This window comes from Colius striatus, chromosome 9, assembly GCF_028858725.1.
Source record: "Colius striatus isolate bColStr4 chromosome 9, bColStr4.1.hap1, whole genome shotgun sequence".
NCBI lineage: Eukaryota > Metazoa > Chordata > Aves > Coliiformes > Coliidae > Colius > Colius striatus.
In genome coordinates, this window is record NC_084767.1 from 22,675,147 (window position 1) to 22,689,530 (window position 14,384).

The following is a 14,384-nucleotide window of genomic DNA, read 5'->3' on the forward strand; positions in this document are numbered from 1 at the left end:
ACAAATCCTGCAGTCAAATCTTTTCCCACTTCAGCCAGTTTCTTACCCACTGCATATAAGCAGCAGCTTGGGAGGCCAGGTTGTTGCCAGTGCCTCTCCCTTGGAGGGCAAACCAGAGAGGCAGGGGAAGGTGGACTGAGTTGAGATCAGCCCCAGGAAACTGATCTCAAGAGACTCTGAGGGCAGAAATATGTTGCAGGAAACATGTCATTACATGGTGAGAAACCACAAAATCAATCCCAGCATCTGAGTTCAGTATCTGAGCTGCTTCAAGATGAAGTGACAACAGCAGATGACGTCTACTTGAGAGCTTTAATCGGACTTTTTTTTCCCAAATTTTTTGTCTTTAAAAAAGGAAAAAAAAAAGAACATTAAACAGCAAATACAATAACCAGTTACTGCATGAAGGGTGATAATGCAAAGCCCAGAGGTTTTGAAGAAAGGCCTGATGTTTGGTGGGCAGAAGGCATCCAGAGAACACAAACCCAGTCCTGGCACGTGGTGAGGAGGGACTGGATTTCAGACCAAGGACTGGGACAAATCAATGCAGTGTCACCCCATGGGCCCCGAAACATACTGGAATGTGCTGGCTGTGCTGCCACGGGTCTCAGGGACAGTACAGGCTATCAACGAGCTGAGCACGGCAAGTTCCAGGCTGCTGCTGAAATGCTGAACTGGGTATATGGCATCCTTGAGGTAGATTAAAAAAACAAGGGAAGGAGTTAAAAAAAAAAAAAAGCTGAAATTCTTCTGGGGCATCCCTGAAACACAGGAGGCTCCAAGCCCTGCCCTCACCTACTGCAGGGTCCCAGGGGAGCCACTCTGCAGAGCCCTGGCCCCTATGCAGAACCAGCCCCTCCTACAGCACATTCCGCTCTGCCAAAGCCAAGATTTGGCTAGAAGCCTGGGAGGAAGATGCCCCTCACCTGCACATATGATATTCCTTACTGCAGTTGGGGTCAGCTCGTGCACACCTCAGGGCAAGAGGACAGGGACAGGCCGTGGGCTCCACTGTCAACCGACTGACCCTCTCTGTGCTACAAGAAGTTGCATAGGAAACTCCTTAAAGCTCCTGAGAAGAAATTTAAGGTGCTATTTACTTCTTGTGGGGTCTGTTGAAAGAGATCAGTTCTGGGGATGTGATTTTGGGAAGAGGTTGTTCCCTCCTGAGCTTCCTGTGCTGCCACGATCCACCAGCTGCCTTTCTCATTTGTTTTCTTTTTTTTTCTGGATTAACCTGAAAGAAAATCACCCTTTAACAACTTTCCCATAGTAGCAGCATTTCACTATGAAGAGACTTTGCACTTAAAATAATCTTTCTGTGCAAAAATAATTCTCTCGTGTGAAATATTTGGAAGTTGAGGAGTGGAAGGAGGAAGGGAATCCACTCACAAAGCCTTGGCTACAAAATGAACAGAGGAAAACCCCAGCACTCACTGTCATAAATATACAGCTCAATGGCCCCAGGTTTATAGCTTATTGACAAGTTAAACTGGACTTCTGGAGCCTTGCAGAAGCGCTCTGAAATCAACAGCAATGACAGTGAAGTCACATAAAACATCTGGAGCATCTCCAGTGAGCTTGGATTTCAAATGAGGAGACGTTTTCTCTTTTCCTTCTTTTGTGTTTTTGTTTGCACGTGTGTAAAGAGATATATGGAAAGCAACAATTCTCTCTTCCTTTTCTGGCCTCTTATCCAGAGCAGCAGCATCTGGAGAGTTTGCTGATGTGGCAGTGTGAGCTGCCCTCACCATCCTCCTGATCCATCTCCCACAGAGGTCTCTGCTGAATCCCAAGCCTCCAGCTTCTTCCAGAGAAGCACCTGGGTGGGACAAAGCACAAGGGGCAGCAGACACTTCTCCTGGCTAAAAATAGTGCTTGTGCATCTGCAAGCAGGCATCTTCCTGACCACCAATAAGAAAAAGCCAGTTTGGAGAGACAGGAAAATAAACAAAAACCAACCAAATGGGTCAGAGTGAATAAAAAAACCCCTCAAAAAGCTCCTTTTTAGTGTAAGATCCTCATTGGGCTACGGACATTCTGACATCATACAGTGCTTTACAGTCATCTCTGGGAGTCTACCAGAGCTTGATCATAGTGTGGGGGAGGGCATTTGCTGTGCTTCCTCTTCAAACACGTATTTACATGACTTGCATTTGTCTCAAACTCCGTAATTTAAAAGCAGTCTCTACAATGTTAAAAAAGCCACCGCTTCTCCCCTGCCCCAAGTGGTTACAACCTTTGCTGCTGGTTACAAAAATTGGACTTTTATTTGCAAATGCTTAAAAAACCTGATCTCTGTTTGTGACTCCACCCCACTCCCTTGTCCCTTTTAAAGTGTTTTAGTAAGAAATAGTTTAACTGGTTATCAATGCTGTATGAGAAGCCATTTCCTTCTGGATGCCTTCCCACCTGCTGATTTCCAGCCCTGGTGAAGAACTTGGCCTCTTTAAAACCTGGAGAGAGTAACCTCCACTTCTTTTTAAGGTCAACTGCTTAAAAAAAAGGGACAAAAAAAAAAGCACAGAAAAATACCAACAAATACGTGGACAAAACTGTCAATACAGGCATTTAGATGGCAAAATCCTCATGATCTTGGGGGCTGAAGGCAGCTGCTCGCAGCATATCCAAGGAGTTGACAAGGATCAGGGTGCCGGTGAGGTGTTTCCAGCGCTTGGTAATGGGGTTCTTCATCTTGTCGAGCCCAGTATGCAGCTCCTGGATCACATCACGGTAGCTATCACCCATCTGGCTGCTCCAGGTGAGGAGGAAGTCGTATGCTGGCTTCCACATGGCCTGCAGGGCCAAGACAGAAGGGAGGGGAGGACAGCTCAGAGCCAAGCGACGGGTGCCATCGCCAACACACTCCCACCCCAGAACAAGTGCATTCCTGGGGAAAAAGACCCCCAAATTTCCCCAGCACACATATATCTCTTTTATCTCCTCCAAGTGCTCTAGAAGAACATGCTTTAGTGGTATCTGCAATCCCAGGGGATCTGTGGGGCCTAAGATGCATCTGCTCTCACCTCGCTGTCCACTGTCCCCATCTTGTCCCGATGTGGGGCCTCATAGGCATCCATCTGCTGTTTGGAGACCTTGGCCAGCTTCTCAGCAAGCTCTCGCCAGCGCTGGGCCACCTCCACGGCTGTGGTCAGCAGCACGAAGTCCTGGATGAGCCGGACAACCAGCCCCTGGCAGTCCATTTTCAGCAAGGCCTGAAGGACAGTGGTGATAAATCAAACAGGAGAGTCCAGCCAGATGGTAGACAGCAGGTGGCCCAGGGGATCACGTAGGGAAGTGCCTCTAGAAGCCACCCAAAAAATCCTCCCACCCTCTTTCTAGCAACAGACGGTGAAATTAGGCCATCAGGCTCAAATGAAAAGTAATCTCATTAATGGAACAAAGTGCATCATTCAATGATGCTTGTATCCTGATTTTCCAGGCAGCCCCTCAAGATGTTCAGGCACCATCACAAGCAGTTTAAAGCATAACAGGGGCTAAGAAGAACACAGGCCTTTAATCAAGGTAATTAATCCAGCACAGTTCCTGCAGCGTGCCTCCCCAAGCTTGGAGGAGAACCATCCCTCAGCACTGACAGAGGCGTATGGGCCACCCCGAACATTTTGAGATGGACACCAGCCTCGGAGGCAAGATGGGCTGGGCTGAGACCCAGGCATTCACCAGCTGACAGCACACCAGGACCAGCGCTTGGCTAGGGATGTTCTTGCTCTTCTCCCCATCCCCCTGGCTTCCCATGCCAGCTCAGAAACCTTCTCATTCTGCATCACTTACTGACCTCAGATTTTCTGCAAATGGTTTGAAGAGATGGGGAAGGGGAACTACAGCAGTCACAGTTTCCTAGCTGGCAATAACTTAGCCAAGAAAAAAATGATTGAGAAGGGTTAGCTCCTGTCTTTAGGTACCAAAGCACATCAACATCTGCTCAAATTGGAAATCAAACTGCAATAGGGGAAAACTGACAATGAGGCCAAGGAAAGGAAGGTTTTAAGTGGCAATTATCAGAGGAGAGGATCTGACTGACAGAAAAAACATCCCACTCACCAGGGCTCCCCCATCCTCTGCCAGGGACCGTGGACTGCAACAGCCTTGGCAGCAGCCCCAGTCCCTGGGCAAAGATCACCTCAAATCTCAAGTGGCTACAGAAAAGTGGTTTATGTTACAAAACAAGCATCCCCTTTTCAAAACAAGGACATCCAACAGACCCCAGATTATGCCTTGGGTGACAGTTTGCAGAGTACCTTCCTGTTTACCTACAGCCAGCTCTGGAGCCCTGGCCCCAGCAGCCTTGAGGTGGTGGCTCCAGAACAGTTGAACAACTGGAGGCCAAGGTTTTGTCAGGGAGACTTCAATGATGACAAAGCACAGCACAGGGCTGCTGGGCACAGCCACTCTGAGGGATGCCCAGTACCAGCGAGTGCCCATGGAACCATGCTGGTACACACTGGGAATGACACTCCCACTCTCACAACAGTATAGGATGGTTATCACAGGAACTGGGGCTGTGCTGGTCCCACACTTTCAGCTACGATGGGTTCTGATAGCCTCTCCTGGCAGGGAGTCTAAGCAAACTGGAGCTGGTTTGACTCTGGGACCGAAAAATGGTTAAATCCTCATGTAGCCAGTTGGGGGTAAAATGGGTTGAGGGAAGATGGGAAGATTTAAAACCAGTCCACCAATTTGCAAAGCAAATGCATTTGATTTTTCCCTTATCTGTTTCCAGCTTAAAGCTGGGCTCCAATTTAATTACAGCTTTGTTTACTCCTCCAAAGTGTTTATGCTAGTTTCCTGCACTAGCTAGAGAAGTAATAAACTCTCTTGTTAAGCAAGGAAAATACAGTTAAAACAGTATGATTTCTTTTTAAAATAAGGGCATTAAAAAGCATTTAGATGGCACACCTGTGCCATAACTGCCTTCTCCCTAACTGCAAGGCTACCTTAAACTCAGCCTTAGATCTACCACCCTCTCCTCTGCAGGCAGAGGATCTGATGGTGTTACAGAAGGGCAGGTTCAGCAGCCTCAAACCTGCCTTTCCAGGTGGTTCCATCACCACCTGCAAACCCCAAAACAACCTGGAATGTAGCCAACTGGGCTAAATGAGCAGCTCTCATTTCTTGCTGGAGGATGAGTATGTCACAGGCCACTGGGAGCAAAGTTGTGCCGTGGGGGTTAAGAAGGATAGAGCTGCAGGAGACTGATCCTCCTGCTCCTTCATCTGCTCAAAGCAAACAAGAAAATAGCACCAAGTAAAGCAGCTGGAAGGCTGTGTAATCAAAAACTGTATAATCACTCAAAGCAAGAGCTTTGAAAGAAACGGATTGCTCCCCACAGCACAGTGCATTAGCTCTGAAACCTACTGACGGTCACAGAGCCACCTACTTCTTGTGCTCTGCCCCTGGTAATTTGAGCTGGGGAGGCTCAACACACAAATTATATGCTGAGAAAAATGCAAAGGAGAGGGCAAAGGTGACAGGAGATGGCAACAACACCAAGGCTGGGCGGGGATGGGGTGCAAGAAGGACACACACCCATTAAGGACAGAGCCAAAGGGGGAATGTTAGTAGTAGCAGCAATGTACCTTTTTTTGGCCTGGCCACAACTCGCTCCCTCAGTCACAGAAAGATACAAAACATGGGGTTCTTCTGGAAGCCCTAACTGCCCAGCCAGAACTAGCAGGCTTCACAGCAGATTTTACCCTCCAGCACACGCTTTTGGGATTACACTACAATTTTTTTCCACTCTCCTCACTCACACTGGAGAAACATCCCTGGATAGATGGGTACATCCAACTGTGTCTCTGTCCCTTGGTATCTGGCTGTGCATCCTGTCGAAGTGCAACCTGGCCTGTGCCTATGCCATCACCCTCCTCCAAAGCATTTATTAACCTCTGAGCAGCTCTGAGCTGGCTCCACCAGACTACCACACAGTAAAGGAGATGGGCTGATATTCAAATACCAGTTCAAAGCTGCGCAGAAGCGCCTCTACTTAAAAGGCATCTAGGGGAGGCTGAATTTGCATCCCAGCTCTGAAATGCAGAATCCCATTTCCCATCCTTTAATGATGGAAATCACCTGGAAGAAAGGAGACTAAGGCAGAAGGAAGAGGTAATTCCAAAGAGCACCTACAGATGCAAAGCCACCCCTTCCCATGCCCATCACTGTAACCTTCCTGGCCCAACCCCACCTCTGTGAGCCTCTACCCTTGTTCTCACTCTCCCACACACAAAGGTGCAGCCCCAATCTGACCCCTACATGCCCCTGCAGAGCCATCTGAGCTGTGGAGAGGTCTTGTTTCTTCCCCATCTTCGGCCTAACTAGAGGAGTAAAATACTGTCTCTTTCGTACCAGAAGTGAAAAGCACTGACAAGTTCAGATGTGCCCACCAGTGCTGTGCAAATTGCCCAGTTCCAGCTCTCACCTGGCTCCTGGCTTGCAGCTCCAGGACCTCCTCAAACACAGGGAGAAAGGTGTCCTTCCACAAGTGATCCCAAGTGCCCTGAGCCAAGGCAGGTTTTAGGGTTTTTTTGCAAGAGTAAAATTGCATGGGAACAGGAGCACAGGGCCTGCAACTGCTGTGCAGGGGATGAGTGGCAGTGAAGATTATAAAAGCAGGTTGTCTTGTCCTATCTGTGTAGCCAGAAGCCTGAAAATGGCACCGGTGGTGCTTCTGCAGCTTTCTACCTGAGAGTGTTGATTGACAGCCACCTGAACATGAGCCAGCAGTGTGCCTGGGTGGCCAAGAAGGCCAAGGGCATCCTGGCCTGTGTCAGCACTAGTGTGACCAGCAGGACCAGGGCAGTGATTATGCCCCTGTTCTGGGCACTGGTGAGGCTGCACCTCGAGTGCTGTGTTCAGTGTTGGGCCCCTCACTCCAAGAGGGACATTGAGGGGCTGGAGCACGTCCAGAGATGGGCACCAGAGCTGGAGAAGGGTCTGGAGCACAAGTCTGCTGGGGAGTGACTGAAGGACCTGAGAGTGTTCAGCCTGGAGATAAGAAGGCAGAGGGGAGGCCCGATCACTCTCTATAAGGTTGTAGAGAGGTGGGGGTCAGTCTGTTTTCCCAAGCAACAAGTGATAGGACAAGAGGAAATGGCCTCAAGTTGCACCGGGGAGGTTTAGATTGAAGATTAGCAATAACTGTTTCCCTGGGAGGGCTGTTAGACACTGGCACAGGCTGCACAGGGAGGTGGTGGAGTCCCCATCCCTGGAGGCTGCAAAGCCGTGTAGCTGAGGTGCTGAGGGACATGGCTCAGTGACGGGCTTGGCAGTGTGACGTAAGTGGTTGGACTCAATGATCTTAAAGGTCTTTTCCAACCAAAATGACTCTATGATTCTATGATTCTTTTCATGGAAAGGGGTGCATATTGGGCATGGAAAGATCTTGCTGGAAGCCTGGAGGCAGCTCCTTCTCCCATCCTGCAAGCAACTTGGCTACTCAAGGACAGGCTATGTCCTACAGGAACCTCTCCAGCAGTTTCAGCACAGCATAGCATGACTCCTTATGAGACTGGATTCCTTAGGGGATCCAATCACATCTAGGATTTATAGGCACAGTGGGCCTTTGTTCCCATCGAGACAGAAGAAGGGCAGGTCAGTGGCTTTCTCCCTGGACCCAAATACAGTATTGTGACTACCACTAACCAGCAGGTCGATTTGGGAGCAAAAGGGGCCCAACGTGATCAGCCTTGAGTTGGCTTACTCTGGGTGTGGCAGAACAAGGTCTGAGCAAGGGACACAGCTCTGTGGGAAAGTAAGGGCTGCCTGAGCTCACCAGCAGCAATCTGAGGTCTGTAAAGAAAGAGGGCATGCAGATACCCGCGGTCAGAACAAATGATAGAAAACAGTGGGGGAAAAATAAGTGCAACATCATCTTCTGTATGATCTTGAGAAGTAGCCTGGAAAACAAAATGCTCATCATTTCCACAGCTCCCTGCTGACGTGCTCAACAGAATTCCCATGAGACTCATGTTTTTCCCAACACAGCGTCCCTTGGACGATAAAGGCAAGATTCTATAGAAACACCACACTGAAAATGCAGTGAGAGAAATACTGTGTCTCATGACAGGTCTAACTCCAGCTCCCAGAGACCAGGCAGTGACAGTTACTGCACAGCCAGAGACCCACGGCTCAGCTGCCTTGTCAGGTCTTTGTGCAGTAGGCTTTTTTAGCAAAAAAGCATGTGTACTGTCTGCTTTTGATGGGCAGAGAAGGGAGAGGAGAGGTAGGGTTTTGTTTTTGGTCTGATGACTGACTTCTGAGCAACATTCCCCCAGTTACCTTCACACACCACTGCTAGTGCTAGATTAGAAATAATAATAATTAATGCAGATTACTTATTAACTAGTCATCATGACCAGGTCTTTCCACGCTTGGCTGCTGGTGCACAGCTGTGTCACTGCAATTTTCTGTACTCAACAGTGAAGTCAGATCAACCTGCTTACTACTCCCTTCACAGTCCCCTTGAGAGGACACAATCAACTCTAAGATGAAATAGCCAGATCAGATCTTAACCCAACCTGTTCTTCTTGCCAGCAGATGCCAGAAAGCAAACCCTTTTGTTACAAATGAAATCAGACTTTAAACATAACGGAGCACTAGCACAGGCTGCCCAGGGACGTTGTGGAGTTTGCTTCTCTGGAAGTTTTCAAGACCCATCTGGACATGTTCTGTGTGACCTGATCTGGGTGAACCTGCTTTAGCAGAGGAGTTGGACTAAATGACCTTTAGAGGTCCCTTCCAACCCCCACCATTCTGTGATTCTGTGATAACATTACTGCTACATTGTCACCTCCTGAGATATCTTTTTTTTTTCTCCTTAAAACAGACTTAATTTAATTTCTCCAGAAAGGGGTTTAGAAACATCACCTTCAACCAGGAGAGGAGCTCATCCTTTATTGGCAGACTCAGATTGACAAAGAATAGGCAACAAAGCCAAGGCTCAGGATTAGCCTCCATTCAAAGAAGAAAAATAAACCCAGCTCTTCTCTCCAGACATCCCTTGGGGAGCAGGATGTTTTCCTGCACCTTACGGCCCTCTCTTGAGTTAGCTGCTCCACAAGTATCCAAAGAGCTTTGTCTTTCCCTTCCTCTCCCCACTGAGGTCTGGCATAGATTTTCATGATGTACAGACTGCCTGGGACCCTCGGAGACAAAAGCAATAGATAAAAGAAATGCTTACAGGTTTGCAAAGTGGTAAGGCAAACATCTCAAAGCCCTTGGAAGCATCCAGCATGAGATGTAGCGATTGCATCCCATTGTTCGTCAAGGCTAATGATTAAAGGAGCAAACCCTCTCCTGGGAGAACACACATGACCAGAAAACAGCCTTGGCTACCCTGGTGGGTATCTTCCCTTCCTGGATGGCCCCAGAAGGAAGAGAGAACTGCATACAATGGCCAGGAGAATCTCTCAACAGAAGCAGCCTTAGTGGCATGACCTGGCATTGAAAGGTCAAAGCTAAAACATTGCCCTACGGGCCACAAAGTTCTACCCAGACACTGGGAACCCACTTGGCAATATTTTCATGAGTAACAAGTGGCTCTGTACACTTTGCAACACCTTATGCTTCATATTGGATCCTCAAATTCCCCCCTTCTTGTTAAAGAGAGTTTGGGGAGTGAAATCCTTCACTCAGCTCCAGTTCTCTTTACCCAGGCTGCCTGCTCTTAACTTCATTTCGCATGCTGATGTCTGGACTCAGCATCGCCAAGCAAAGCAGTCACTTTTCCTTAATTCAATTTGCATGTTGAACGACCCATTCACTCTAACTCAGTTATCCTGCCTCTGTGGGACAACTTGCTAAGAGGTGAGAACTGCAAATCTCCTCCAGACATTTCGCCCTTCATTTTCTCTGGCTCACTTCCTCTGAAATACTAGAAATGATCACAGAGTACTTCTCATAAGAGACTTCCTGATGGCATCCTGGAAACAGTTGCAGGCAGCACTTCCCCAAATGCCTTTCGAGACAGAAGCAAGCAATACATTTCCATTTGCAAATGGGACCCATAGTTGGAGGCAAAGCACGCTATCTCATTTAACTGACATTCAAAGAAAGATGGGGTAGACATCCTTATAAAGGAATTTGAGGTTGTTTTACAAAAGCAAAGGTGTAGCATCATTCCTCACAACAGCTACAAACCCCTCTCTGGCACGCTGTGGCAACACAGAAATACAAAAGTGTGGGCCTTGAGAGACAACTCGCCTACCCCACTCTGTATAGGAAAAACTTTTGTGTTTCTTGCCCTTTTGCCAATTTTCCATCAGTATTGCCTTCAATGATGTCCACTTTTGATAATGGGGTTGAGGAAACCAACAGCTTCTGGGTACCTCATCAAAGTATGCATCATGGAAGACTGAAACATAAATATCCAGTAGCAGAGACTCGTTGAATGCTATGAAAACATTGGCCAAGACCACCTTGACCTTGACGGGCCTCAGATTAGCTGCCTTCCAAAGCAAGCCTATTGGCTACCCTCACACAAAACATACCTATGGTATTTAATCCAGTGTGTTCCTCATTTATGGCCATCGCTCCATTCAACTAAGAGTCCACCAACATCTACAAGGCCCAACTTCCACCTGGCCATGCTGAGCAGCCTCCAGAAGATCTTAAAGATGGGCTTCATTTTCTACTGACTAAATTAGGAAACTTGCACCTCCTGCTCACCCTAGTCACTCTGCAGAGCAGGAAATAAAGACTTTCTTGTCAGACCTCAGACTCACCGTCATCAGCTCCTTCTGGAAAGATTTCCTCTCCTTATTCTCCGTGTTGTTGCAGTCTTCCTTCAACTTCTCCAAGACAGAAGCCACTCGCTCTGGCTCACTGTCCAGCTCTGCTCGGCAGAAAAACATGAGTGGCAAGTTCAAGTACCCTAGTGCGTCGGCAAAGGACCGCCAGCTGCTAAGGTTCTCCATGAGCAGAGTCCTCACAGAGGCATAGATGTAGGTCAGGAACTTGCAAGGCCTCAGGATCTGTTCAAGCAACAGGCTGGTGGTTAGATCTGGTCCAGAGAAGTAGCTGGGCTTGACCTTCCCAACCACTAGCACATTTTTGGTGTGCACAAGGCCTATTTTTCCCTGGTAGTAGCCAATATACCACTCTTTGGTCCACAGTTGCCCTTTTAACCTTATCTTCTCCTCACTGAGGAGGGCTATGACATCTCCTTTCTTATACTCCAGCAAATAGTGGTTCTTGCTTTGCCTCACCACCGTCTTCAGCAGCTTGCCGTACTTCAAATTCAACACTGGTCGGTCCTGAAAAACTGGATACTTGGTGGTGGCAGCCAGAGGTGAAAGGATGATCTTTCCAACCTCATTCTTCTTGAGGAATCGCCTCTGTCCTGTCGGTTTGATGGCACTTTTGGGAGGTGGCTGTGGTGTCTGAACGCAGAACTGGGTCAAAATGGCATCCTTGTCATCCTTGACCTGTATCCTCAGCGTGAAGTCTGACAGCTCGTTGGGGTCATGGGAAACAATGGGGAAAATAAGGCGGCTGACCTTGCCCAGCTTCATCTGGAAGCCCCGCACAATTTTAGCTTGCTCACTAGCTTTCACCTCATAGTTGGTCATGTTGGAGAACATGCAGAGCTTGAGGTCCTGAGGTCGGGACAGAGCAAACTGATGCTTACCCCAGAGATGCAGGGCAACAGGAGCTGGACTGTGGGACTGTCTTGTAACCTCGCTCACTAGGAGAGTCTTGGGCACACATTCATGCCCAAATACGGCCACAACAGTTTTAAAGGAAGGGTGAATGTGTTTTGGACCATAGACACCAACTGTGATCTTCTTGCTGATGTAATCCCAAACAGTGTAAGGGTAGAGGATGTTCTGCCCCTGGGCTACAGCTGCGACGTACATGCAAGGCTCCAGATTCTCCAACTGCACCTGGATCATGTCCCCATAAGAATAGCTCAGCTGCATTGGTGTGTAGGGACCCTCTTTCATGTCACTCCGCAGGCACTGCAGTCCTACCAGACTCTTGCTCATTATATCATTTTTCACTTCTGCTGACACCTTCATCTCCAGAATGATGAAAGTTTTCACCTCCATGTTGCTGAGTTTGATCTGGAGGACTGGGCTAATGGTGCTGCACTTGTCACTGTTCAGCTCCAATGGTGGATCCAGCATTGCTTTCATTGAGATCTGCTGCATTTCCCCAGGGCACACATGGCCCTCTGGCACATGGATGCTGATGTTGGTGTCTGGAAGCTGGACGGCTCCACCTGAGCTGTCCAGCTTGCAGACAATGTTGGTCTCCACCGGTTGTGTCTGACCCCAGCCAGGATTTTGACCAAGCAAATCCAAGTCATGGCAAGATCGAGCCAGCTTCCTGTGGTTCAGCCACGCTGTCCTAAAATCTTCCCGGCTCTGAAACTGTTCAGGGGTGGGAGACTTCAAACCACTGAAGAAACCTGATGATGCCGGAACATCCGACTTAGCCTGAAGAACGGACAGTTCAGACAAACTGTAGGAGCGTTTACTTCTGAAGAAAGGATTGTCCCTTTTCATAGGCTGTTCCAGATCCAGCCTGTTAGTGAATGGAAACTCAGAAAAAATGTTATCCAGGCTACTATTGGTAGCCAAACTGGAAACAGCTGCAGTAGGAGTCTCTGGGTCAAAGAGCAGCAAGTCAACTGCAACCTTTGAGCTGGACTCTTTATCCGGGCCCGGCACTGTTTGCAAATTCCCATTCAGAAATGGGTTCATCTGGACTTTGTTCAAGAATGGGTTGTTACTGTAGGTTTTCTCAGAGTTTCTTTTCACGTCAGTCCATTCTCCAAGCAGGTCTAACTCCTTGACTCCCTCGTCAGAGCTCTCCAATAGATTGTCTATCATCCCACTGTCGGTTAAGGAAGAGTTGCAGTAGTTCACAGGCTGGACGTAGGAGGAAGGTATGTAACCCATTTCCATAGTGTTGTGAGCGTACCACCACTCACCTCCTGATGTGTCCAAGACAAAAAGGTGGTCCCCCTTGGAGAACTTCAGAGTGGTGAAATTGGTTGGACAGTAATCTTTGATTGCTATTACTTCTTTCGCATTTCCGAAGGATGTGGGATTGTCAACCAGCAAGGCACTAGGAGAAGGCACTGCAAAGCCAAGAAGAAAACAGCACAGTAAGTTATCTACAAGAACCACAACTTACTTGCAATCATTTTTTTATATCAGCAATCCACACTGCTTAAGAGGTGAAGGAAGGTTGTTTTACAGCCTCTCAAACATGTGCGTATTTTTAATTCCCCCCGAACTTTTTAAACAAAACTTCTCCCTCCCCTACGACTCACACACTCACTTTTCCCCAAAGGGTTCAAGATCTAAAGGGATGGGCATTGATGCAGCTGGGAAGAGCAGTGGGAGCCAAAACAAGAGAAGCAGCAACTTGTTAATTCAGCTGGCAGCCAGTCACCAGTGATGTTCCCCAGGGCTCAGTGTTGGGGCTTGTTCTTTTTAACATCTTTATCAAAGATCTGGGGATGAAGTTCACCCTCCATAAGTTTATAGATGACACAAAACAGGGTGGGAGCATAGATCTGCTTGAGGGCAGGAAGCTTCTTCAGAGGGACCTGGACAGGCTGTATTGATGGGCTGAGGCCAATTGTATGAGGTTCAACAAGGCCAAGTGCCGGGTCCTACACTTGGGCCACTATAACCCCAGGCAACGCTACAGGCTGCGACAGAGGGGCTGGAAAGCTGCTGGGAGACGAAGCACCTGGGGTGATTGCTTGACAACAGCTGAACCTGAGCCAGCAGTGTGACCAGGTGGCGAAGAAGGCCGCTGGCATCCTAGCTTGTATCAGAAATACTATGACAAGCAGGAACAGGGAAGACACAGACAAGCACAGGAAAGACTTTAAATATATGCTAGGGATCAAAATATTGAGACGATTTTGTACACATCCTAAACAACTCATTGTTCACCTGCTTCCTCTGCCGACCAATAGGCAAAGTCATGAGGACATTTATTCAGCATAAAATTAAATATAGACTCTGTACCGAAACCTTTTTGCTGCCCTGGTAGGAAGTCACTGCTAACTCAGTGCTGCAGCTGGAGTTGCTGGCAGGATGAGGCACTCTCAGTCTCCCTATCCCTTTGGATCAGACAAGCCCTGCATCCCTGCAGCTGTATAGGCAGCCAGTGTGGTGATGGGGTTCACAAGGATGTGCTAAAATCCACAAACTGCTTGGAGAACATAAGTAATTACTATTTTAGCATGAAAAAACAATTTAATTTGCAGCAAGAGTGTCTGATGTCCAGGGCTGTTCTTGCTATACCTGGAGAAGCAATCACTTTTGTGCATGTTTATTTCTAAAGGCATTCAGTGGATGCTAACTTCCACCTAAAGTTATTTCTTGGGATCTGTTTCAACCAGG

The 14,384-nt window shown here is 48.0% G+C and overlaps 1 protein-coding gene across 1 annotated transcript in view; it reads right to left on the reverse strand.

Moving 5' to 3' along the window:
* Nucleotides 1–302: 302 nt before the first annotated feature.
* The window catches only part of SH3BP4 (SH3 domain binding protein 4), a 35,216-nt gene continuing 21,134 nt past the window's right edge, over nt 303–14,384 (reverse strand). The window contains exons 3-5 of the mRNA XM_062002331.1: nt 10,740–13,102; nt 3,027–3,215; nt 303–2,796 (exon numbers count right to left, since the gene is read on the reverse strand). Coding sequence (XP_061858315.1) covers nt 2,572–2,796; nt 3,027–3,215; nt 10,740–13,102 — 2,777 coding nt within the window. The 3' untranslated portion in view covers nt 303–2,571. The remainder of the gene's footprint in view (nt 2,797–3,026; nt 3,216–10,739; nt 13,103–14,384) is intronic.